We start from the raw sequence: 27,924 nt of genomic DNA on the forward strand, positions 1-27,924 counted from the left end.
TTTTATGAAAGATTTATATACAGTATTCATTCCTCTGACATAAGGGCAAGTGTAGAATTATAAACTTTTTAAAATCATAAACAAAATTAGATTTTCAGGATCATATGCTCATGACTTAAAATCCCAGAAATAAAACTGTGTCCATGGAAAAATAGAGATATTTTGAATACTAAAGTCCTTTATTCAACAACACAGAAATTTCACAAAAACAACTTTACTGGGCAAATTGAATGTGTTTTTTTTTTTTTGTTTTTTTTTTTACAGTTTTGTACATGCCCCATAAGTAATTTTCTTTAATAAATACACTGTTTTCCAAAACTGCTTTTTTATAATTGCACAAGCATACATACACCTTACACAAATATCTATTAGAAAATTTAATAGATAACTGCACAGTTCAGAAGAGGAGAACACTGTGAAAGGAGTACATTTTGTGGCCCACGTTCCTGAAATATCTGACTTCCTTGGAGTTGTGAAAATGGAATCCCTCCTAACATAGTAGCTGTCTTTTCTTCACTAGGAATACAGATCTCAGTGTGAAACTGCCAAGTTTAATAAAAAACAAATCGGAAACATTTAGCTGTTACATGAGAACCAACTGTTTGATATCGCTGTGAATCTAACCATGATCAAAGACCCACTACGGCTTTTTGCTGAACATATATGACCCTGAATAGTGTGTTCATTTAGCTGCTTTCCTTTCTTATTATTTGATTACAGATACTATCAGCTTAAAGAGTTTATATGCTTTAGTATTAATTGTCCAACTTACATGCCAGGTGTTCTAAATCAAAGGAAGAGAATATTCCTTTCTTTTAGTGATTGCTTAATATTAATTCATAGGAAGCCCACCACTTTTGGCTCCTTATAAAATGCATTTAAGAAGAAGGAAGTAGGGCATTGGGAATTTAGGAACCAAGGGATGTTTTTATATACTCTTACACTGGAGGGAGGCTAGTACTGTTTTCTTTTCCAAGAATGGATATATTTCTGGTTTGTAAATGTGCCTTCACTTGTACAGAGTTAGGCTGAATCCATCAGAAAGCCACTTTGGTCTGAAGGTTGGAAAGAGAGGTTTGCATTATGATTTCCTTGTGATGTTAGGGTGCCAGCTAACAAGGAAATTGGTTCACTGCATTATGTACCAATACCTCAAATATTTTCCATGCTCTCCCCAAAAGCTGACAGAATATTGCATCTTCTCATCTACACCTAGAGAAGGCAAGACTCCTGTGTATGTAGACTTCTCTTACAAAGCTTTTTATTTGGTTTATCTGATACATAATTTTTAAGATGTATAAATAGTCTACCATAATCTATATTCTGCATTTTCTTGGTAGTGAATGAGACATACAGTGTGGAATTTTTAAAAGTTACAATTCATTGATATTTAAGAATTATGAAAAAGGTAAACCTCTAAATCACTCCCTCAGGGTTATAATGATATGTTTTATGAGTTCTCGGTTCATGAACTTATGGGGAAGAGAATTAGAGGGCGGCCTGAAGAGTAATACCTTTCTTCAACATCACCAACGAGAACTTTATATGCCCTCTATGTTATATAAATAGATTTTTTACCAAAAATCAAAAAAAATGGGTGGTGTGATAGAATATCAAGAAAAACATATAAGAGAATTAAAGAAAAGCTGCATTTTTCCATTTCAATAATCAACAGATACTTTCATTAAAAAAATCGAATTGACATGTAAAACACCACATTTCACAATACACAGATTCATTAGTTCTTTAAGAAAACAAACAAAACACACCAAAGACATGCAATGCTAGCATGTATTTTAGACTTTCGGTACATTGCTATGAGATCTGTTTATGTTATTGTATGCCTAAGCCAGCTTGAAGAGAAGTTTGTGTCAGCTCTGTAATAACCATTATTTTCCAAAGAGCAAGGCAAGCTTACCATTCAAGTGTGAAAGTAAGTTTTCACTTACTTGTAATGAATTAGCAACTTGGTTTTTAGAAAAGGTGAAATAAAATAAAGATGAAACAAGGAAGAACTCTTATAGCTCTCATTGGTCCCACAGCAGATATAGAAATTCTAACTAGAAACCCTCAAAGGAATATACATCAAGTAGAAAGCTATCTCAAAAATTAATATACATGTTTTTAGTTTGTGATTATTTAATTCTCTTCTCTAAACATGGATAGATGCAGTAGACAATGAATTTCCCTCAGAAAGGCTATCTGGCCACACCGTAGACCTTGCATGTATACTCTAGGCAAGGTGAGTCCCACTTGTTTTTCACCTTGGAGTCTGTAGGTACCTTGTCCACCCCTCTTGTTAGTACTGTAATGGGAAGGGCTACTTCCGTGTTTTTTAAAAATATGTCATGTTATTTCCCAATCAAAACTAAAACTAGCCTTTTAAAATTATTCACCTGCTAGCTTTTCTAAAACTTCAGTCCTTTTCACCACCCTTTCTCTTCTCAAGTTCATGTTTCTTTGCCTGATCCATTTTGCTAACATTTTTCAGCAGGTTAGTGGATGTCATAGGCTAAAATATCTGGCCAGTGGATAAAGAACAAAGTTACAGTAACATGGCAACTTCCGTACTTTATGTGTTGTTGCTAAACTTTTATTCCTGAAGCTGAAAAGAGGCTTTATAATCTGACAAAAGAAAGAAAGAAAGAAACTACTTAGGCATCATGTCATCAGCACAAACATTATTTGTCCTACTAGGACAGCTTTAGGAGCCCTGACTGCCATAAGAAAACCAAATCCTACACGAAAAGGTAACCCAGGTCCTTTGTAGCATTAACTCCTTTGTGTTTGGGGGCTGATTGCATTTGTGGAATCCTGTGGACTGTGGCCCTGCCTTCTTGGGAACGAAAGCATTGAATGACAAGAATGGGAATGGGAGCAGTGGAATATTCCACTGACGGCCTAGGAGAAGGCCACTGGTCTAGCGGGGAGGCTGTGAGAAAGGAAGATAAAAAGAGATTTAAAAGCCTCACTTTTATGAATATGTTTAATTCTTTTTAACTTAAAAAATATACCAAGCCATAAGCCATGCTTCAACGCAGGAAGCCTTCATGTTCAATTTTTAAAACAAAGCTGTCTATTTAATATCATGGAATTAAAACATTTGCATATGTTTTATTAAGTGTTTATTTTTCCTACAACAAAAAAAGCAAAAAATAAACAAAAAGTACATACAGCCCACATTAAACTGGAAAAAAAAAGTCAGTCATGAATTTTTCCCCCTATGGTATGATACTTTTTTCTGCATCCTAGAAAACACTGATTTAAAAAATAAATTTTTACAATTGATTCTGCGTGTTCCAACTACTCCAAGTACTCCACCTTACAGTGCAACCCGAGACAAGTCAACTACACTAAGGATTTGGGAGGTATACCCTTCTGTACAGCTCGTTTGTAAGCAATGCAAGTGCATAACCACTACTCTAATATAGTGCTCAAAAGATTAATTGAAACTTTCATCACATCTTCCCCTCTTACAACAATACAACTGAAGGTAATTGCTGGATGCATCAGAATCTCTTAATCTCATAAAAGTTGGCATCAAGTCTCTATGGAAGATGCATGGCAACACATGCCACTGCTGTCGCTGCTTCTAGAAACAACTGGCAAAAAATATTTAAAGCTAAAATTTATTGCTCCAGATTTAACTCGCAGAACCATACTGTTGTGTACAAACTGTTAATCTCCATAGATGCTCAGACATGATTGTCTCCTTGTGTCTAAACACACAAAATACAAGCTGCTATCTGTACAGTTTACAGTACTGAAACACATATATTTGAAAATGAAGTATAGATATGTACTTTGCAAAGATACATGATTTTACAGCAGGGGCTTACCCAAACTTATTTTTTTACAGCCACTTTCAAAATAGACAACAACTCCACTAGTATAGCTAAATTACATCAAAGAAGGAATCAATGTATTGAAAGTAAATAGACTGGCCAATTCCCCAAGCTCCCAGATTATTTTTATACGTCTTTTTTCTTTCCTTTTCCCTTTTTTTTTTTTTTTGAAGAAACCCCTATACATAAAATGAAAATAATATCTGGATATTGTCTTCAGTGGCGGACTAAGCAGTTTCTTAAAACAAGACATTAGTTTGCCCTTCACTTCCAAATGCCTTGAAAATAAGATAGACTACTGCTTTAAAAGAACCATCGGAATGCTTCAGCACTGGGAACAGGTGTTCTCTATAAAAAAAAGAGCAAGAAAACAAGTTAAGCTTTCTTTGTATGCCAATATACAGTTAGATTTTTCTCCTTTATACTTCAGCAATACTTTTAGTCAGCAATACACAACATAATGTGTATGTTTCAACATTTAATAAAAAAGAAATGTTCAATCTTAGAACACTATGAAAATTAGAATATTGAATTAATGGCTAATTTACTGAATATGATTAAAATACATTAGTCTAAAAATACACAGGAAACACAGCCTAAAACATGGATCGCATCAGAATAAAGGGAAAGGTTCAAGCTATTAAACACCAGCCACCAAGTGTACTTAAAATCTGTATCTATCATGTACACATGCATCCTTTGTAAGGCTGATGTTTAGAATTCAGTGTAGTAATTTTTTTATTCTGGATAATTTCTTTTATGACAGGAAAACAACAAATATTACAATGACATTATCTCTATCATTCAACAACTACTAATACTAAACTAAACACTCCTATGTATAATTTAATGAGAACTATAATGACAAAATGTCCTACTATTTTAAAATACGTCTGTATTTTCAACAAATTAATGTCATATAAATGAAACAAACTTACACTAGCCAATGATACTCAATGGAGCACAACTATAATTTTGGACCATAAAAATACCATAGTTTTTCCAAGGATTAATAACTAGCACCAAAAGTCTGAGCAATCCTTTTAACAAAAAGCTTAAAGTTACTTCAGGGTTTTTTGTTAGATAGATAGTAGTTAAGCTATTGGATTTTCCTCTGTATATTAGCATTACTGTAATTCATTATGCCATACTCTTCTTTATAAAACAAAATCACATGAATACATATTGAAGGTACAAAAGAAATAACAAGCTACATTTTCCTAGAAGAACAAATGAAAGAAAGTTGATTTTATCCCTTATACCAGCCCAACAAGTTGAGTAGACAGTAAGATGACTGCTAACGATAAACAAATACATAAATTGTTGAATGACCAAAATACTGAGTAGGTTTAGAGAAACACATATATGCACACACACATACACCACACAGATATACACCTCTTATAAACCCATTTTAAGACAGTTTAAACAGCACTTGAATTTCATGTTTTACAAAATACATGAAAAGTTCTACAAACACTCTTTAATAGTTGAGACTAGCTTTTATTTACTTTCTCACATATGTCTTATTTGGCTGACACAGTCCTATTGTAGTAATGCCATCTAAAAAGTATATTAATTGATTTAACTGTCAATTGAAATTTAAATGGGAAAAAAGCATTCTGGAAAGCAAAGCTACTTTTCACTATCTGTACTAAAAAGAATTTAAAAATCATCCTCTCAGTCAGTACAAATTTCAAAATCAACATGTTAAAAACGAAGTAATAGCATCTAACTCAAGTTTGCATAGATGTATATACAAAGACATTTAACTTGTATTCTCTAAAAACATAAACACAAAGATAACTTATTCCCATAAAAATAGTGCTTATTAATATTTTACTTCTAAATCCTCATAGTTTAATATGTTTTCTTTTCTCCAACTCACTATCTATACCTGGATCTCCATCATTTGATTTGGTTGGTTGGTGAGAAAAACCCTCCCTAAAATTAACTTTTGAATGGTAGATATAATTATATGTGCTCATTAATCATTTATTTAATCATTATTAAAGTAACTATATGAATAAAAAAATTCATTCGAATATGCATGTTTTACACACACACACACACACACACACACACACACACACACACACAAGCAGTAAATTAAAACTCTGAGGTTTATACCAGATGCTAACTTGCTATCTGATGCCAACTAAGAATAAGTTTTATGTAAGTATGCATACTTATATAAATGCAGTCATTTTTAACAAGATAAATTAGATCCAAGCATATCCATGTAATTAGATTCACATATGAAAAATAAACATGTGCATATATATTATATATATTAACATTTATGTGCATAGTATATGACATAGAGATGCCAATTTACTATCAGATGCCAACTGGAAACAAGACTGTAAGTATATACTTATATAATCTTGTATCTTGATAAACATCTATGTTGATGAAGATAAACAGAAAAAAATGTATGGAGTATATTTTTTAAATGAGATGAACTCCTTATGTCTTAGATACATTTTTCAATCTCTTTTCCAACTTTTTGCTCCTCCTGTGCCTTTTACACTACTCAATTTTATGTGCAATATTTAGAAAAAGCAATGCTCTAAATGTCATCTGAGATCAAAGGTCACTGTTGTGAGAAAAAGATAATCAGTAAAAAGATAATCACTCCCCAGTGGTTGTTAGCACTAAAAATTAATTAGATAATGCAAGTATGACACAAGCTGAGAGCTGTTTTCCTTTACTAATAGGACCTATCACAAAATACAATGATGTGTACTGGTTACTATGCATAACTTGAGACGAGTATGCATCTCTATATATAAGGATGCAGACAATCCACTGATGCAGGGGAAGGAAGAAGATAAGCAGGGAGGCCTCTTTTAACAATTATTTCTCCCTTATATTAAGATTTTTGAGGTCACAAAGTCTAAAAACCATTAGTTGGGAAATCACCTAAGATGTATGAGAAAACTTAGGAAAACTGCTGGTGCATTAAGTCAAACAAATTATCAAGGCATTCACCAGAAACCTGAAGTGAGGTTTCATTAAGTTTTATTTCAGGGTTATAAAAGCAACAAAACTCCTTAGTGTCCCACAGGCTACCCCAAACGGAAGGTATATGTCCAGCCTCCTGCCTGATTTTCACTGGGCTCATTGGAAATTTACTTTAGGCCTGGACTGAGTTCTTTCCACCAAAGACGGTTTAAGCAATACATTTTCATATGTAAAATACTGGGTTAATTTATAGGTTTTTTATTCTTTACTAATTTGGGGGCATATCTTCTCGGTCAACTAATGAGATCATCTTTGTAAGGGAACTTTATTTTAAATGGTGTGGAGGTTAGCACACCAATGTGGGGGATTAAGCACACTGACCAGCTACTTTGGGTTATAACAATTCAAGAGTCCCAGCTGGAGAATCACATTCCTGATGAGCTTACAGTGACTTTCTGGATCTCAGTGGTGCTTGCAGGAAATCGTTATCCTGAGTGACAAGAAGGCCAGATTCCCTAGGAAGAAACGGGGCATGGAGGTGAAGAACAGAATTGAGCTGATCAGCGTTGTTTCAGGCAGCCTTCACTGCTCATGCAGGTGCGAGCATGACAAACAGCAGCCCTGCTCCCAGGAGGCCTGCGGAGCAACCAGAGCCCACAGTCCTCTTTCCTGTACTACTGTGAAGTGTGGTGTTCCACAGAATTCATCCCTACAGGAGCCAGATTCCAGTGACCTTCAAGCTTAAAGGAATGCCTTATTTTTCCCTTATAAATAACTTTTAAAAGCAAGGGTATTTCTTTGAATAAAAGAATGATATAATCCAAGCCCAAGTACATCTTACATTTACAAGAAATAATGAATGCAGAAAGAATCGCTGTATCTCTGGCAGAAATGTATTACAGTTTGATTTTCATTAAATCATCAGTGGAGAAATAATTTAAACACCTAAAATACATAAGAAACCCCAAACCTACCATCCTATAAATTTGAGCATAACTTTTTCTTTTTTGGTGTCTACTAAGTGGTCATGTGTACTGTAGTGTCTTCTGGTTGAGCATGCATCTATATACACTTGTTTAAAATACATTAAGTCTGATAAAAATTCACCTTCTAGCAGCTGAAAATGGGGTATCTGTACCTCTCTACATATGAAGATATATGGGATCGGCTATTCATGTCTAGGACAATATATAAAATGAAGCAGCATTCAGGACACTAAACACAACTAATCATTTTTAATAAAGCTAGACATGAGTTTTTAAAGTGCAAATTAAAACAACTAGATGCTGAAATTTACTTCACAATGCATAAAATTATAAATTGAGGTAATAATTATGACAGCAAATTCTATAACTAAAGTTAAATATCTTTCCAATATTTATTCATGTACTTTCTAATTCAAGTATTTAGTAATTCACATAAGCCTTCAGATTTCTATTATGAAACAGGATGACTCTAATAAAATGATTTCCAAGCTGAGGTCAGTATGTTGGGGTATCATTATTCTTGTACTAATCAACTAATAATTTCCTGTTTTCCTATTTATTATTAACTAAAGAAACATAAGTCATCCGAACATTTTCTGATCTCTAAATAATTACATGAAATACGCTCTTCCCAACCAAAAGCAAAGCAATTTTGAACTGTGGTTAGTTAATACAGCCTCTTATAAAATCTCTTTTCACTGTGAGGAGTCTCACAAGTTTCTTAGCCTTCAAGCATCTATAGCCTTGAAGTCGGAACCCCTCACTACATTTGATTTATGTCTTGGTACTAGAACTTGAAAACTTTAATGAATCACTGAAATTTTGCAATACAAAGTATATGAAAAAATATGAGAAAAGATAATAGTAGTCCCATTGTTTGCATTTTGATATTTGATTGTATTTTGTTTCAGCTTCATGTGAAACTTTCAAACTTAGGAGTATTTTGGGATAAATAAAAGGAAAAGGATTTCTGATAGTGTAAAAAACTACTTTTTTTCTGATTTGATTCACCAGGAATGCCCAAATATAAAGTTATATAGGTCCTCCATTTTTCTCCTGAAAAAATCTCTAGACCTTTTTAGAATGGAAAACTGTGTTATAAATACAATACTGTGAATGTGAATATACATACATATGCACATTAATACAAATCTTTAGATAATTAACAATTATGATCTAAAATGATACCTACCAAATGTTCGATACTCCCCAAAATGTTCATAGCAGAAATATTTTCATATCCCATTTACAAATAATAAATTTTAAAAATGACAGTCCAGTAACTATAGAATTATTACAAGCACAGGTATAGCAAAAGTCAGTAAGTCTGAGAGAAGTTATGATAAATGATAATTTCACAGTTTAATAATTTGTTATGATAAAAAGCTTCATATTTTAATAATACCTACATTTAAAAATATGGATTAATATAAATATACACTAGTTCCACTTTTTAAATTATCCTTACTTTCCTTTTCTATCTTCTTGTAATGTATACATATCATATATGTGATATACATCAGATTAAATTTTCTCATAATTTGGATGCATTTACCATGTAATTATATAGGTCTTTGATATACTCACATCTTATTTTGGTCATTATCCAGATGTAAACTGAAAGATCTATCAATATTACCATTAACTGGGGTGTCAGACCCCTCTTTAAAGGGGAGAAAGCACCAAATAAGTAACTGGATAACTTTCATGACCTAATTTTTTGGAGGCTTTAAACATAAGGAGCATTCCATTTTTTTGGTTTCCAAATTGACATTTCTGGCCAAGATTTCACTGATTAGTGGTGACGAACTAGAGATGGCTTTCTAATTAGTATTGATTCTCTGTGGGGTGTCGTTCTGCCTTGAGAATATGTAGGCTTTTTCTTTTCCTTCCCTGCCTGTAGGAACACCACCCCCTTCACCATCACCACTGTAATGGCAACATTCTAGACATGACTTTAGAAGATAAACCTAGTCAGCTTATGTAAATGGAAAGATGAGTTTTTACACTACAGTGTAAACGTGCTAAGTCAAGTCAATAGGATGGTAGAGTCAGTTAGGACAACAGTCCCAAGGGGAATGTGTGTATGGGGTAGGAGTAGGTTGGCAGGAAGGAGAGAGTAACAGCTTAACACTGTGATGCACACTGGTCCAGTGGTGACCAAAAAGGCACCCACTTTTGGCTCTAATATCTAACATAGCTACTTTATTTAGGCAAGTTTCTTGATTAATGCTATATAGGATTATACTTCAATTAATTTTGGTAAAAACACTTCACACCATATCATTCCAACAAATAAGTAAATTTATTGTATTATAAATGGGTAGTTTAGTAATTAAAATGTTCTCGGACATATGAAAATGAACTATAATAAGATGGTACCAGGGTACATACAAAAATGAACTATAATAAGATGGTACCAGGATAAGCAGAATGAGGAAAAGTTTTCCATGATCCACAAATGAAAAAGGGGCTTGTGAAAGTGTGAGAGGAAATTAAAAGTAAAATTGAGAATAAAAAAGCAAAAATTGATTTTAGTGGGTTACAAAACCCACGAATACATCAAGAATGATTAAAGATTTAATTTTGTTTATATGTTCGTGTTTACATTTCACTTATATACAAATACATATGCTTATATAAGTGAATCTGAATGTATTATATATTCATATATATTTGTATATGTGTATGTATTGTATGTGTATTAGTTAAGTAATTCTATCTTATCAAAGTGACTCTACTAATTCCTGTTGAATACAATAATACATTTAGGTGGGATATTGCTAACCAGCTATTGAAAAACTACCAGAATTCTTTTCATGGCCAAGTTGTTGAACAATTTGGAAGATTCTGGTAATTTTAAAACAGACAGTGAAACCTCTCATTCCTTTATTGAAGAAAAGAACAAATATTTATGCAAAATGGGATGAAACAGGAGGTCATTATTTTAAAACTATCAAAGGTATGATTTAGCCTCTAACTTATATTAAAATAAAATATAATAGTTATATTTCATCTCTATGAGAAATTATGGTGCTCCTCATTGTTTAGTATAGATCTGAGAATTTGAGAAATATTCATTTTTCCTATATTATATAAAAAAGTGAAAATAAGTTTAATAAAAAATTTTCCCTTTCGTTAAGTTCCACAGCAATTTTGGATGTAGTCACTGAACTTTATTGGTTTAGAATCTTCTATGACAAAAATCCAGCCACTGAAATAGACTCAGTTTAGAAACCAAAGCATGTTTATGTCCATGAATTACTTAGAGGGATTTAGAAGAAATTCCAAACATTTCAGTTATTAGCTGTTATCATCAAAATAATATACTTGTTGAAAACTATACTTTTGAGCATAATGTAGCTTTTGGAGTATTTCATTTTTAATTTTGTAATAACTGCAATTGCCATCACACCAAATTCACAATCACTCTAACTTTTTGGTCTCTCTCCTTAATTCTCATTTTAAGTAACAACCTCAAAAGCTACACAGTCTGCAATTATTGTAACTTAATTTTATCAAGTTATTACATGTTACTTAGCTCTTTATATATTTTGGTTACTCTCCCTCATTAAGGAGATACACACACTGAAGCATTCTCCACTGCCCGGACATCAGCATACCCTGTAATAGAACAAGTCCTGAAATATTTGAAGGCAAATTTCTCCTCAGGGAATCTCCAAGTACCACTTTCTTTTCTATTAGTGTCATGTGCTCCAGCTTTGTGTAAACATAGTCACCTTCACATACTTAACTAACTAGCAGAGTAAATTAATAAGACTAACTTTTTTCAGGCATAGGATTCATAAGATGTAGTGATTAGTATTATGCTTATCATTTTCCTGGAGTCTTTTCTATATGTGCAGTTCTATGTTTTCCAGGAAGTTCTCGGCATAACCACTATAAAATTATACTTACACTTTTGAACAATGAGTTGTTTATAAATGCTGGATGGCCTCTACACCATCATTGAGCAATGTGTTTTTCTCATCTTGGTCTTTCTGTGTTTCTAATTGTGAGACCTGAGTGAATTACTCTAGAATTAGAAGAATTAATTCTTCTAGTGAATTAGAAGAAAAAAAAAAGTGGTTTCTCTGAAACTTTTTTGCACTATGGTAAATGAGAAGAAACAATGCTGGGTGCTTCCAGTTTAAACCTCATGCCACTTTTCCAAAAATTTTGAGACTTTAACCATTTCCATTAATTTCTTATTTAAACCAGACTCAAAAAGATGACCTAGAGTGTGACAATCTTTTCTGCCAACATTCTCCTTACTGATTTGTTTTTCATCTCTAACACTGCAGTCTGCCTGCCCTTCCTTACTTGCTCCTTCCCACTTTGCGTCACTTCTTTTTTACTTCCATTCTTTACTTCTTTCTTTCCATATAGCCCTGTCTCTTATTCAAGTCAAAGATTTCCAGTCCTATGTTAAATAACCTTGAAATAAAAGTCTGTTACTTCTATACTGTATATAAGATCTGTTAAATATATTATATCTATTAATTGATGATATCTATATTTTATATTATGTAGTAATAGTTATATCTATGTAATAAATAAATTATATTTAAATGTAATAGATCTAAGCTAAATCTATTAAATCATTAAATCTGTACTGTAGATTCTCAGTATATTCAAATGTTCTAGAAAAGTACTCTTTTTTTTTTCTTATTCCTTAAAAAATTCTGGAAAACTAAGAGAAAACACAATACTATACCATTACATCAGGTAGTCAGGTCAAGATTACAGGTACTTCTTTTCTAGGTCTGGGGAAGAACTTAAGCCAAGGATGAATTCAAAGAATCCCAAGGCTTTTAAATAGGTGCAAAATTTTCTCTGGAGTTTTATAAAATATCAGTTATATAATTTTAATTGTATCTATTTCTTTGGAGTGAGAATTAAGAATATAAGTAGAGAACTAAGTATCTTGGACAAAGGACTAAAATGCAGATTTAAGGAATTAGATGAGTATTGACAAAAGGCAGTTAGGAATAAAGAAAAGTTGAACTTTTTAAGCAAGTGTGTGTGTGTGTGTGTGTGTATATGTATAAATATTATACATATACACATATAATACACACATATAATACATATATATATATATATATATATATATATATATATATATATATATCTCCTCAGAACTTATTACAAGTCTTAGAAAATAGTTCCTACATAAAGATGTGTTAAATTGAATTGAATTTATCAAGGGTCTATTATGTGCTTAGTAACATACCATGTATTCATGAATATACAGCATAGTTACAGATCTGTCTTGGAGAAGTAAAGATACACTATTTATAAATACACATTTAAATTTTACTCTTTATCTTGTTAACATTGTTCCATTTACAAATATAATATTTTTCCTCACTACAGACTTGCTCAATATTGTTGCTGTCACTCGTGTTTTTCAAACTTTTTTGATTACAACCAACAGTCAGAAATGCATTTTACACAGCAGCCTAGTTCATGCATATACATACATTTACTTTACAAAAGTAACTGAAACAAAAGTTTAATATGTATATTCACTACCTGCAGTGCACTCATATATTTTCTGTTCCACTCTATTCTAGTCTATTTTCTAAAAGTCTTGGTGGTAAGTCAACACACTGGTTTCACGAGCCACTAATATAGTGTCATCTGCAGTTTGAAAGATGCAGCTGCATGCCATATACCATAGTCATGCAAAGAGATCACAGGAGGAAAATCCAAAAAGCACTCCACTTCCTAATGAACTGAACTCTACATAGCAGGCTTACATATTAGATTCAGTATCTATTTCCTGTGGGATGGTAAAGACCAGTGCTCTCTATTTCGTTTCTCATGGATGAGAAAGCAAACAAAGTATTTAATGTTTCCTAGAAGATTCCATATCTCACTTCCCATCCATCTGCCTATAACTGAGAATCTTATCTCTCTTCCTTATTCTTAACTCCATTAAAACCATCACTGATCTCATTTAATCTATAAACAACATTATTTCTCATCGAGTCATCATTTTGCAGCACACTTACTGTTCCACCACTGATTCACCCACACTCATAATCATCATTTCCATAAAATTAAATGTGCATAGCCTATAATTCTTTTAAAATTTTATTTCATCTCTTTTCACTCTGTGAAGTTTTGGAGAAAATAGATCTTCTCCAGAATTTGCCAGATTTGCTGACATACACAGAAATGCCCATGACTCTTCCTGATCTATAAACATATATCCCTTTCTCTTCTCACCCTCCTTGATCTCTACCTTTTGATACTATCAATCCTCCAGGGTTTTTTTTTTTAAATTTTTAAGTCCTTGAGCAAGAAACAGTACTTTCAGCACAGTTTTCCCCATTGTCTGATACTTTTCTTCACCTTCTCAAAAATGTCCTTTCATATATGAATTTAGATGCAGATTAGACTCAAATAGGATCCCATTTTTCTACCCATTTTGGAAGTATTCTCTTTTAGTTACACTTTGGAATTATTCTACCAAATGTTTCAAAGGCATAAGTAAAAATCATAACATCAGATTATGACACAATCTGTTTTTCCTTGTCTCTAACTCGGCTGCCACTCCACTGAACCTGGTCATCAGCTCCAACTCCTAAATCAGATGTATGGAGTCAAGGCATGAAAATATTTTCTTCCTACTTTTTAGAGTCTCCATTCTCTGGAAAACTTCTATAACTGCTGAAGCAAAGCAGACGTGCATATCCTGTCTTGACAAAGTCCCTTGTAGACAGTGTAGTACATCCTGGCTTGAATATTCTTTTGCCCTTTAATGCTTTCTTGATTAGTATTCCCAGTCTTTTCAGGCCTATCACTATCTTCTCCCAGAAAAAAGCATCAGCATTTTCTATTATTGCTCACTACCCTTCTTCATTTCATCAATATGCTCTTCTTTTTAAAAAGAAAAAAGAAAGCTCCTCATAGTCACTTCAGTTTTTATCCAAAATAAATATCTGCCAGTTTTATTTCACACACACACACTCTTCCAAAACAAAAGTAACTAGTTTTCCAGTATTTGTTAGATGTTTTCCAACTAGAATTCATGACAAGCATTTAATCATGTCTTTCTTACAAGATTTTCTTAAACTAATTCACATTTAGAATAACTCCCTGTATCTGTCCAAATAAAGACAAGAGCAGTCAGATGAAGTTATTGAGTTAAAGTGAAATACACACACACACACACACACACACACACACACACACACACACACACACACACACACACTCTATTAAAAAATACAGATCATAATGGGGGTGGTGTGCCTTTGGTGGGGAAGGAGGAAGAAGCTTCAGTTACTGGAGTTGGCTGGTCACACTGACTGACTTCACTAGGTACTGTGTGGTTTAATGGGTGTTTGACAACACAGGCACAAGAAGAGGAAAACTTGTTTATCAGGTTTATCTCTTTCCAAGTGAAATCAAGCCAGATCCTCGGTGAACTGGATGATTACATCAAATATTCAGAAAACACAAGCCACAGAATTGTCTACCTGAGCTTTAATTTCTAAAAACTGTAAGTAACTTGTTAGTGAATTGAATTATCTGTAAATATAATTGTCTTCTCTACTTTTTACTGATGACTAAGACAGGAACAAGAAATTGCATAGCATATTTCAATATGCAAAGAACATTAACCTACGTACAATATTAAAAAGTTATAAGGTAGGCTGAGCCCCCATTTTAGAGGTGAGGAAATAAAGTTCAGAGAAGTTATGCTGATGGAACTAATATAGTTCAACTGGTAAGTTATTCCATACCAGTGGCTCTTCCCATAAATGATCCTCTAATTGTGGCCACATGACCCAAATATAATTAATTGTAAAAGAAATGAAAAGTCAAAAAACTAGTAGTATATTCCCTGAATATCATTTGTATTTGGTTTCCTGTCAACAAAAAGCATCCTTACTATTAATTCTTGAAAATTTAATTGTTTTCTTTGTCACTTTCTTTTGAGTAAGAAATGCTACATGAAATAGATGGGTTAAATATTAAGAAATAGAAACATGGAACAAAAATGTAACAGGCTCACTCTCATACCTAGCTGTGGATTCTTAGGCTCTTAAAATAAATTAAGAGAAAGCCCCGAAGTTTCACAGAGGAAAAAATATTTCTCACAATGTTTTAGAGTATAAGTTAACAAGCCTGCTGGGATCCTTTTAGTCCCTGCAGAGCTAAGTCTTCAACATTATTAAATGGCTGTCGCATCTGAAGTATGGTGCAACATAACTCAATAAACAACAGAAAACATATGATACTGAATAGAGGGAGGCTTTTTGATTACCCTGCAGAATAATTCAATTTCAGGACAGGTGTTTGCATGTGATAGAACAAGATATGATGAAGGATGAGGCCACCTGTGTGCCCCTCCCCCAATATTTTGAAACCCATAGGGATAACAACATAACACTACATGGAAAACTATGTTAAGAATGAGCAGAAATACTTCAGCACGAGTGAAGGAACAAAATGATGCATGTGCCAAATATCCAAAATTTATACAAATAACAAAAAATACTTCCTTGAAAACAAGTTTTAGTAAAAAATGGTATTTCCTAGAGTGCTCTACTTCCCCAGCCAAGATCATCTTACATTCTAATCAGTGACTGAAAATCACACTTATAAAAATGAAAGATGTTACCATTATTTTGCATTCATTTTTGCTTTTTAAAAACTAATCTATAAATAAGAGAAAAACTAAAAGAGCAGTAGTCCTTTCTCCAATTTGTATATTTACATGGGACTTACAATAAATCTTGAACTTAGTCTAGTAATTTAATTAGATTTTTTTTATGATGAATACATGTTTATGTTTTATGTTTTACATAGTGTGAAAGAAAACAAATGTAAGAAATGGAAGCTTATCCACTCGTGAAATTTATTGGATAGTAGGACATTTTGTTATGCTTTTTCAAAGCAAAATTAAAACGTGAATTTTTGGGCACAAATGAACTATCTATTCAGACAATCTGACCAACTGAAGTTAATCAGTAAGTTCTAAAAGCACCAACTACTTCAGAAGAATTTTTTAAAACACACTTCATCCTATTCCTGAGGAACATTCAAATAGTTTTATGTTTTACTTCTGTATCCAGAAAGAATATTCTACTAGTGTTTCTAGGGTCACCCCAACCTAACAGGTTAGAGATCTTTAGTCTCTAACCTGATAAACTAGAGCAAATATGGATGAACTGCTCTCCTTCTTTGCACACTCTTCAATGTTTACTCTTACAGACCATTTGATTAAATTGTTCTGTATTTATCAATCTGTAGCTCTGACTATGCAAAACTCTTAACTGTTCACGCAGGAAAACAGTTAGCTAAGACTAACCAAAATAAGCAGTAATACTTCAGTAATCAATTCATTAAAAAGTTTAAAATGAAGTAACTTTTATTTCCTGTATCACTAGATACACTTTCCATTTTTCTTGAAGGTATCCAAATATTTTTATCCTTTAAAGCCTAAAGATTATAGTTGTTGTTATTTGTTCTGTTAAGCTTTTTGATTGCATTTTGTTTGATGATGTTTAAATTTCAAATAAACTTTCTTATAGGATAATTTACAAATGGATTTAATTGTACTTATTCCTAACTGCCATCCAAAAGACTGCTTAGAATTCACATGATATTGGGATGGATGGGGTATTATTTTCATATAGGAATTGTTAAAAACACATGATTCTTTCAAAAACAGCTTTTACTACCTTGTATTAAATGTAGTGATGGAAAGAGAATCTCACCAAACTTGTATTACAGCTTCATGCTCTGGCTACAAATTTATTTTGTGACTAGTCAAAGTTGACCTTTTCTGAACTTTTTTCTTATCACTTATGAGACTCCGGATCTTTTTCCTACATTATTATTTCTATATTACATTTTAGTTTAAATATACCATCACTTTGTTTGAATTTATTGAAGTTTCTTCTTCCTCTTTGATAGTTAAATATTTGCATTCTGAAGTTAAAAAAATTTTTGCCCAAAAAAAAAAATTTTTTTTACCTTTCTATAATGGTGTGTTTCTTATTCTTGAAACTGAGAATTGAAAACTCATTTTTAAATTATGATGTAAAATGACAAACTGGTAGATGTTTCAACTTAACACATGAAACATTTGTATTTTACCTAAAAAATATGTTAAAGTCACCAAACTTTGAACACTTATGACATGTTCAATTATTGACTGGTTTCATTATTTAACTATACAGACTGAGTTTGAGTGGCACACCTATTTTATGTATGGTCCACAAATGAATTTCTTTGGGAAGCAGGTATCCATCTTCCTGCACAAACTGTAGACAATGCTCTGTCCAGGATTTTGCGGTTGCCATTTGTGTAGTTGGAGCATTTAGAACTTAACAGCATAGATATGAAAACACTCTTCTACTCTTCTAAAACAAGTTATCATGTTTGGGGCAATATCTGGATATTCATCATACTCCTTAGGAGCTCAAACTAACTTGTGGAAAATTACTGTTGGCCTGTACCCTCAGCAGGTACATTTTAAAAAGAGAAAAGAAAAGAAAGAGAATGGAATTGCCCATTTTCTTTCCTGACTTCCAGTTCTCAGTCTCTTCACTATAAGGTGCCCCTTGCAAGTTGCTCCTCCAGCTCCTGGACAGCCTGGGCGGTGGCAGTGTGGAACTCACAGCCCAGAGCAAGAGTGGGGGAAGGGAAATCTCTTGAGGCGCTGCTTACTAATGTAATTCCATAAATCAGCTAATGGGAGAGAAACCAGATCTGTGTGGTCTCTAATGCTGTCCCACAGAGATCAATCATGTCACCTGAACAATGTTCAGGGACTAAGAGGCTGGGGTTGCCCATGGGACAATTGTATCCCTTGAGCCATATCAGGTTGGGCTATTTAAAAAGTTAGATCTCAGTATTACAAATGAAACTGCTGTGAATATAAAAACCAAAGGATTAACTTTGTATGAGACAACATGCTTCTATGTAACTTAATACAAAATTCATGTTTCTTGAAATATCTAGGAACTTAATATTGACCATTTAGGATACAAATTTTAAGATATATTTTGTCGCACAAGGGGCCTACAGCATTTCTAATAACTACCTTGAGTAATTAGTGATGTTTTAATACAGTAATGAATAATGAATAGTGTTACAGGCAAATATACAAACATAATATAGAAAAATGAAATTTGCTTTGTCATATGGAATATTATCAAGGGAGGTGATTCTTTAAACACATTTCTAAGGCATTAAGATGCTGTTAACATGAGACTAAGCAGGAAAATGGGGCAGTTTTAAAAGGAATATAGAGGGGAAGCTTTAGAAAATGTGAGCAAGAATTCCAACACATCTATGTGAATCTGTCTTACTTCAGTTTACTCATCCTGAAAATCTGATCATGCCTCCAGCGTCTGGGATGACAGTAAGTCAAAGAGAAGAAGAGCACATGAGGTATGAAATGATAAATAAGAAGTAATGATTATGATCCAGATGTTAATGGGTGTCCATAATTAAAAGTCAATAAATATTAACTACCAAACTCCTTACATCTGAAATCCACAGGTATATCATAATGAATCTCCAACTCACAATCCTCAGCTAGAGAGTCTATCCAATCTCTAAAACATCTCTACAAATGATGATAATTTACAGGAACCAAATTACAGAGGGAAGCAAGTCAACAGGGCGACTTTCTACTGCCCCACAACCACTGTTCCCATTTGGTTCAGTCACGTAGACCCTGTCTCTCTGATATGCATCCCACTGGTTTCCTACAGCCATATTTGTGGTCACACATGAGCTTAAGGCAATTATATAGCCACTGCCTTTTTTAAATGACCTAGATAGAATCTTAACGAAAAACAAACAAACAAACAAACACAAAACTTCTTTCTTTCTGCAAAATATCATTCCACTAATAATCTTAGCCTTGAACCATGGTCTATTCTCTGGTAGGAAGGGGTATGTAGTTAAGGAAAACATGTTCAGAGAGTGCTAGAAAGAGAAATTTGTTTCCCCTTCCATCCACACACCACCTTCTGAAGATCAACAGAACTTCTGCACACACAGATTTTAAAAAAAGAAGAAAAGTTGATACTATAGGATCATTTGTGATCAAAATGCTTAAAGAATTTAAACATCCCAAGTGTGTGGAAAACTATCAAAAGGAAGAGAAAAGGAAATTTGTGAAGCTTGTTTACACTGATAAGTCAGCATAGAAACTTGTGCAGAAAACCTATTGGTATTCACAAAAAGCTCCTTCACAGTGGTTACTTACTAAATTCATCAGAATTGTTCAGTGGTCCTATCCACCACATGCCCTAAATTAGGGTGCAGGCAGTGCCATGGGTCTCGCTAAAGACAAGGCCTACTAGGAATACCAAATCTATAATTCTAGATACTGTAGTTCAAGATGAAAAATAAACGCCTTTGGTCAGTATCGATTGAGTATTAATAGGAAATTTCAGCATGAACTGAATTTTAATTTCCCATTGGGTCTTAGAGACTTAGAGAAGTTATGATAAACTAATTCAGAGAAGAAAATGCAAAAGCTAAGAACAAATTTTTGCCACCTAAGAAAATACATGGATCTGCGTTTTTATAATTTCTATTTTCTTTGCTTAAGCAGAACTGCCAAAGGAAATGTAATAAACCACCCTAGAGGAAAGTCAAACTTTCAGTAAAGACATGGGTTCTCTTATAGAGGAATAAATGCAATATTTTGATGGAACTGATCACAATCAGTAATGGTATCAATATTAATACTGGGATTTTTTTGGAATTCCAAAGTGCTATTTGCTTTAATTTATATTAATGAAACTTTTGAAAAATCTGTATCTTATTTGTGCTCAAACGTGCAACAAAGATCTTTAACTGGTTGGTCTCTTTTATTCTTTAAAGACCAGTCTAAATGGCAAAAACTCCTTCAAGTAGTGATCACAATTTTTTAAGAGAATGTGCAGGTGCCCCTCTGATGATAACTTGTAGAAGCTATCCTCACCCCACAATCCAGCCATAGAATATTCCCAAATGATAAATCCCCCACCTATGTTCTCATGGATATATGAACTTCTAGCTATCTACTCTTTAAATTTGATCAAGGGACTAAATATGATTACTTGTCCATATTTCTGTGCAAAAATATACCACCAAAATCATTTATCTGTGATTTTCCAGTTTTTTCCTTTTTGTTTTGATCAGGTTATTGTATGAAATTTCCACCAAACACACCGGTCTTTGGATTTAACATAACTAAAGCCTAATATAACAATTCCTGTAGTGATAATCTGTACAGTGTCTGCTGTAAGACCATATAGAAAAAAAAGGAACGATTAGTCACTATCTGGGTATCACCAGAACTGTGTTTAGTGTATAGAACAATTCTGTGACCACAAAATGGTTACTTTGTCAAATGCACAGCCCAAAGGAAACATTTTTTGGTAACTGAGTTTCAGAAAGCATTAGTTTCTGAAACTATGTAAAGCAATTCTTAAATAAAATTACTGTCACCTTCCTGAAGTGAACTTGAATTGAATCCTTTCATACTAAGTCAGATCTTTAAAATTGCAGGTGGTGTTCATCTTTCTATACTATTTCTGCTCTCTCTCTCAAAAAAAAAAAACCCACACAGATATGCAAAAAATAAAATGGGAAACAAACATTTCGTCATGGTGAGGAGAAAAACTATCCTAGAAGGAGGTTAAAAAATCTTTTGAATCCATATATTTCAGCCTCAATGATTATTCTGTGTGTGTGTGTGGCGGGGGGAGGGGTTAATGGGAACATAGGCTTGTGCGCCACAAACTGTGTCCTCATCGGGCCACTAACAAGCTTCTGTTAGCCAGAAAAGTATATGGAATATGATGTGTCCAATCCTTTGGGCAGAGATGCTTTAAAAAATAATAACGGGGGGGGAGGGGAGAGGAGGGGACGATTTTAATGACCAAGAGAAAATTTTGACCATACCAAATGTGAAAATTATGATTTTTTTCAAATCAATTACATTAGTTTTCCCTAGAGATAAAAAAGGAGGGGTGCCCTCCCCATCAGGAGGGCAGTTCCACGCGAAGTGCAGCTGGGGAGGGTGGTGAAGAGGCCATGCCCTTTGCAAACGACTTACAACTGAATCTCACAACCTGAATGAAGCTTCAGGAAAGGGCTACTGCATCTTCAAGCCAGACAAGAAGCCCTGAAGGGGAGAGGAAAGGGGAGTGAAGAGGGAGGGGGGTAGGCTGGGAAACAAGAAATCATCTCCTCTGACCTCTAGCGAAGTGCCAGGTTTTTTCTTTAGCTCTTCACATTTTCTAAATTTGCAGATCTGGTGTCCCGTTTTGCGGTTCCTGCAACTGCTGCAGACGCCACAGTTGATGAGCCTCTTGCAGGGCACGCAGACCCCACACCTTTTCCTCTTCTTCTTGGCCGGGTTGGCTCCGCCAGCGCCCCCCGAGGAGGACGAGGAGGAGGAGGAATGATTCTGCGGGCAGTCTGCCAGATTGGCAATTTGAAACGCACTGTCTGTGACGGCTGCTGAGGCTGCTGCGGGGGAGTGAAGGGCTGTCATGACGATGACCCCTGGAGGTAATGAGATGCCCCCTAAAGCTGGGATAGCGGAAAAAGTCCCCACGCGCTCGGGGAGATTCATTATCTCTGCTTCAGCAGCGCCGCATTTGAGCTTGTTCATGCATTCCCCCGCCAAAGGTCTGCAGTGTTCGGGGGATAAGGTGGAGAGGAAATTAGTATTTGCCATTTGCAACGACGGCTCTGGCGGGCAGCCAGCTTTCCCCAGCCTCTGGGAGTCGTTTCGGTGGTGCATGCTGGTCCTGCCGCCGCCGCCGCCGCCGCCGCCGCCCGCGGGGAGGATCGCCGAGGAGGTGGAGGAGGAGGCGGCGGCGGCGGAGGATTTCCTGCCACCCCCGCCGCCCCCGCCGCTGCCCCCGCCGCCACCGCCCCCGCCGCCGCTCCCGCCGCCGCCGCTGCCCCAGAGCATGGCGGTGGCGGCGGCGGCGGTGGCCGCGTTGTCGCAGTTCCAGGGGGACATGCCGATGCGCGCGGCGGCCGCGGCGGCGGCGGCGCTGCTAGGGAAGATGGGGGTGGTGATGCGCGCGATCTTGGCCGCCTGCGGAAAGGCGCCCCCGTTGGTCTTGTAGAAGGAGGTGGCAAAGGAGCGGTAGCGCTCCATCTCCGAGTTGTAATCCACAAGGCTGTTCAGGGCCCCCTCGGGCAGGTGGCTTTCCTTGGGCAAGCCCGGGGCCTCCGGGCTCGGCCCGGGCTCCACGCAGACATTGGTGTTCATGGTGCAGGGGGGGAAGAAGGGGTGCAGGGTGGAAGTGGGGACCGCCTGGTCCGACACTTGGGCGGGAAAGGGGGGGAGGCGGGGGGGAGGGAAGGGGGTGATGGTGGTGTTGGGGTGGGGGCCGGGGCGGGAGGGGAAGGTGGGCCCGGGTGGGGAGAGCAAGGTGAGGATTGCTTTATTCCTCTCTGGGGCGCATGTCCGCAGGCGGTGGGCTCCCGGGCAGCGTCTTCCTTGGCATTATCCTCCAACTGTTACAACTAAAATAAAGAAAGTCATTCCACGAGCTGCACGAGGAAGAAGATTAAAGATAAATAAGCCGCCCCCCTCACTACCCCACCGCAGACACTGGAAGCTCCCACGTTCTCCGTCAGGTCGTTTGCATAACAATCATCGAGACGCGACCCCCCCATTCCCACCCCCACCAACGCCGCCAGCCTCGCTCCCTCCCACCCCGCAGCACAGCACAGCTCCTCCCCCCATCCTTACAACCCTCCTGAGAAAATGTATTAATAGCCAGGATGCCCCGAGAAAGAGGAAAGACGGGGGTGACAAACGCCGAGGGAAAAGGGCAATCGGAGTGCTAAAGACATGCAAATCAGGGGTGGGAGAGCGATACTACCTATAAGCAGAGGGCATTTAAACATTATGAAATGTGTGAACAAGTGCTGCCTGGGCATGCAAATGCTGTAAAGTAGAAAACAGCAATGGCCCTATGAGGAAAATGAACAGGAAATTAGCAAATGAAGTACTGAGAAAGTCTACAATACATCCGAGTATAAACTGTAAGCAAACACAATACAACTGAGAGCTAAGAGACTGCCCACATACAATCTGAACTAAAGAGGCAGGGAAAAAAGAACTACCAGCTGCCACAGTGTCCTTCTGTGTCTGCGGTCATTAGTTTGAATCCCAGCACAGCTGGCTCTGTTAGGGTCTTAATTCAATGGACCAAGGACAGGTCTCAATTGTACAAGCCATTTGGTGGTGGGGCTTGGTGGGGGTAAGAGGGTGGTGGTCTATTTGTTTAAAAGAAAGAAAAATGGATTAAATTTAAAAAAATTTTAAATAATACAAACAATGTCACAGGTTTTAAACCAAGTGCCGGCAGCCTCGTGTAAGAATATCCCCAATAATTCCTAATGGAGACTCCTATCTCTTTACAAGACCAGAGGAAAGCATGGGACTTTTTTTTTAAAGGATCTCTCAAGTCACAGGTTTTACATTGAGTAAAAGGGGGGGGGGCACCTTAAGGTGTTGTTTACCTGAAGAAATAACTATTAAATGATTTTTTTTCTTTTGCTCTTTTAAAGAGGAAAGTTTAACGTTAACTGGGTATTTGCATTCATCTCTTTACTTACAGGCCATTATTAGGCTTTAGGAAGAGGTATTTTAGTTTTTAATTACAGAGGGAGAGGTACATCATAGCCTTTCAAGAAGTAATGCAAAGACATAAAGTGTATAATAACCTTAAAAACCAGTTTCTTTGTTTCCATTTTTTTTTTTTTTTTTTTTTGCCAGAAGATCTTTTTGTGACATCTTTTGAAGACCACATACTGGTCTAGAATGTGGAGTTCAGGGAATTATACATGGGAGCTCAGTAGTCTCAGCCTCAAATATTCAGTTCCAAATGGTTATCAATTATAGCAATTATGCTTGTAATTAGATTAATGAACCATTTACGCCCAAACTCCAAGTGCAAAAACTTCAAGACCTGCTGATGAGGTACCCTAAAAAGAGGGGTTTATGTAAACAAATCCCTATTAGGCAAAGTAAATCAAGATAAGGAACCTCACCCCAGGCTGGATTAGAAGCTAGCAGGCATCTTTCAATCACAGCAAGTCCCTAATCACTCAGGAACCACCTCTGTGGTTTTGCATCAGGGAAAACTGCTCCCTTCAGAGGTCTGATGGCAATACAAAGGGTGCCCCCAAAATGCTCCTGGCTAAATATTCTTGATGCTTGGAAGGGTGTGGGGGAAGACACATTAAGAATATGCATATAGCTTCAGTTTCTGGGAATCACATTGTAACTGCAAGACCATAATAACTGCTACTTAGTAAAAACTAGTTATGCCAGCCATGCATTAGATATTATCACATTTGAGTGGAGGGAACAATTTCAACATTTTAGTCTTTTGACCTTGTTCCAAATAAATATTTTAAGGTCCTTTTTCCAGAGTATTAGAGTGGTGTTTCCAAACAGCAGCTTTCCTTGCGTTTCTTATAGCCATCACCTCCCCCTTCCTCCCTTAAGGTTTAATGCCACCAGAAACTGTAGAAAATGATTGTGCCCAGTATCCAGGTCATTATTGTTTAATCAATGCATCTCTGGAGCATGAAAAAGGTACCTAAGCCACAGCTATTGTTTGGTTTTTTCTTTAAAAAACAAAATAACACACACACAAATAACTATAGTCCTATTCCAAAGCTAAATTAGACACCCATACTTCATGATCCTGTTTTGCCTTTAAACAACGTGACTGTATATGCCTAATATTGTATGTCTGGTCTACCACAGACACAGAGATCAAAGGTCATATTTAACATTCAGGAGGAGGGGCGGGTGCAGATTAATTAATAAATTAATACAGCGACGCCTTTTATTGCTGGAGTCCAGCATTCATAATCTACTTTTACAATCCCCACGGACAGCAAACATTTAAGAGGAAAAAAAAAAGCCAGAGAAAGAGAAAGAACAATCACTTACCAGTCTCTTTTTATTTGGGGAGCCTTAGAATTTGCAGACGCTGCTAGTCTGCCTTTAATTAGTTGCACATCACCCCCTAACACAAAGAAACACAAATCCAGATGTGTCTTGGCAGCTCCCAATTACAACTTTAATACTTGTAAACAAACTGTTGGGGAGGGGGGATAAATAAATATGCGGATCAAAAAAAAATACCTGTAAATGGCTTTTTTTTTCTTGTTGCAGAGAGAAGGAGGAGGAGATGGTGTTAGTGGTGGGGGCGGAAGGAGGCGGAGGAGGTGGGGGGAGAGGAAAGAGCCGAGTGTGAGTGCATGTGGGAGAGCGCGGGGCTGTGCTCGGTGGTCGCTCCTCTCCCAGCGCGTTGCTCTCCGTCCGTCTCCAGTCGCTGTGTGCGAAGGAGGGAGGGAGCCGGGGAGTCTCTCCTCTCTCCCTCTCTCTCCTCGCTCTCTTTTCCCCCTCCCCCTCCTCTCTGTTTGTGTGTGTGCGTGTGTGTGGTTGCTGGGGGAGGGGAGCGCGAGAGAAAGGCGAGGGAGGTGGTGTGCGGGCGGGGGCGGGGGCGGGGCGGGGGTTGGCGCCGAGGTGAGCAGGACGCAGCGGCGCGGACACCTCCTGACGATTGGCTGCAAATTACACGGGCAGCCAGAGGCGCACGCGGGCCGGCGCTCCCCTTCACAAATCCTCGGCGCGGCGGAGGAGCCACGTTTCCCTGCCCGCCCGCCGTTCGCCCTCCCTCCCCGCGCCGGGCTCCGGCTCAGCCGCCCAGCACGGAGAGCTGTCGATTATTTTCTTTTGCTCTCAGAGATAATTGTTTGGAGGGGATAGAAAGAGGGCGTTTCCGCCGGGCTCTCTCTGCGTGTGGGGGTGTGTGTGTGCGTGTGCGGGTGTGTGTGTAAATAAACTTGTCTGGGTTTTCTGGCTGGGTGGAGAAGAGGAGTTCAAGAAACGGGGAAAAGGTCGTGTTTGTTTGAAGAAGGTTCTTAGTTTGCACCCTACCGCATGGCTTTTGGATTATTTTCTTGGTGTGCCCAGGAAGACTCAAAACAAAAAAAAGTCATTATCAGTTAGGTTTTTAAGGTAAGAGAAAACGGGTCGGAGTTCTGGTTGTCCAGATCTTTTAACTATTATTACGCCAGAAGGTAAAAAATTGGTGACGTGATGTGACCGATCTCAAAATCCCAAACTCCATCTCCCTCTCCATCCCCCCGTCCAAGCCCCGTTCTTTTATTGTTCCATCTGGTAGGTGGAATTACCAACTACTCAAACAGGATTAAATCCGGTTTCTAACTTGTCCATTTTTAATTCCAAACTTTACTTTAACAAAAACTACTTTTATATCTACATTAATCTACTTTATACTAGTAAGACTTCTTGACACTTGGGAAAAATAGTTTAATAATTGAAAGATAAATCTTTTACCACAGGACACATATAAACTTCACTCATAAATGTGCTATGAATTTTAACTTATTTACTGCTGTCTTACAAAAAAAAAAAATTCCTGGATACATGCTAACCTACTGTTGCCCTGGAAATGGTTATGAAATAAGATATAAAAATACGAATCTCTTCTGATAACTTTTTCCTAGGAGTAGCTAATGATAAACTACAGAAATAGAAAACAATTTTCAGGTTGTTTAAATTGGTGTTATGAAGCAGAGTAAAATTTTGTATTAAGATTAAAACCGTATTCTAGATAATGCAATAGTATAGATTCAGAGAAAGAGTAAAAGTGTCACAGTGAGTCGTTTCTTTTATAATAACAAAATGGTTAAGACTTTTGTATTTGAATTTTCTAAAGATTGATCTTGACCATATCAAGTTTCGTCCAACTATGAAGGATCTATTATCAATAACATGGTAAGAACTGTAGTGTGCAAACGAAGGTGCTGTTTTAAGAATGGGAACTACTGATATAGAGGCAGATTGTTTTGTTACTCAATGGTTAAATTATATGCATGTTTTGTCATCTTTTTAAACAGAATAAGTTTGATTATAAAATTAATCGAACCAGTTATTTTTAATTTCTAAACAAAATTGCCGATAGTTAATAATTAAATTCATTGATAAGATATTTTTTATACTTTTGTGAAAGTAGTGAAAAAGCAAGGAATTTTTCCCAGCTCCCCCCTTTTTTGTAGCTGAACATAGTAGGATGTTT

The 27,924-nt window shown here is 36.3% G+C and overlaps 1 protein-coding gene across 3 annotated transcripts; it reads right to left on the bottom strand.

The window, feature by feature from the left end:
* Positions 1-2,638: 2,638 nt before the first annotated feature.
* Positions 2,639-26,270, bottom strand: CXXC4 (CXXC finger protein 4). 3 transcript variants are annotated; one of them, XM_036911766.2, is made up of 4 exons: positions 25,962-26,270; positions 25,767-25,842; positions 22,029-23,317; positions 2,639-4,193 (listed from the first exon to the last, which is right to left on the bottom strand). In XM_036911766.2, exons 3-4 carry the CDS (start codon positions 23,058-23,060, stop codon positions 4,149-4,151), a joined length of 1,077 nt encoding a protein of 358 aa, XP_036767661.1. In that variant the 5' UTR covers positions 23,061-23,317; positions 25,767-25,842; positions 25,962-26,270; the 3' UTR covers positions 2,639-4,148. The 3 variants fall into 3 exon arrangements, with proteins under 3 accessions (XP_036767661.1, XP_057358480.1, XP_057358481.1); XM_057502497.1 differs by lacking the exon at positions 2,639-4,193 and having other exon boundaries at positions 13,016-23,317; XM_057502498.1 differs by lacking the exons at positions 2,639-4,193; positions 25,767-25,842 and having other exon boundaries at positions 13,016-23,317.
* Positions 26,271-27,924: the final 1,654 nt, after the last annotated feature.

Source organism: Manis pentadactyla, chromosome 5 (genome assembly GCF_030020395.1).
Source record: "Manis pentadactyla isolate mManPen7 chromosome 5, mManPen7.hap1, whole genome shotgun sequence".
Taxonomy (NCBI): domain Eukaryota; kingdom Metazoa; phylum Chordata; class Mammalia; order Pholidota; family Manidae; genus Manis; species Manis pentadactyla.

Excerpts from the sequence above, each read along its gene's own strand:
- CXXC4 (XM_057502498.1), bottom strand. The coding sequence starts at position 23,060 with ATGAACACCAATGTCTGCGTGGAGCCCGGGCCGAGCCCGGAGGCCCCG.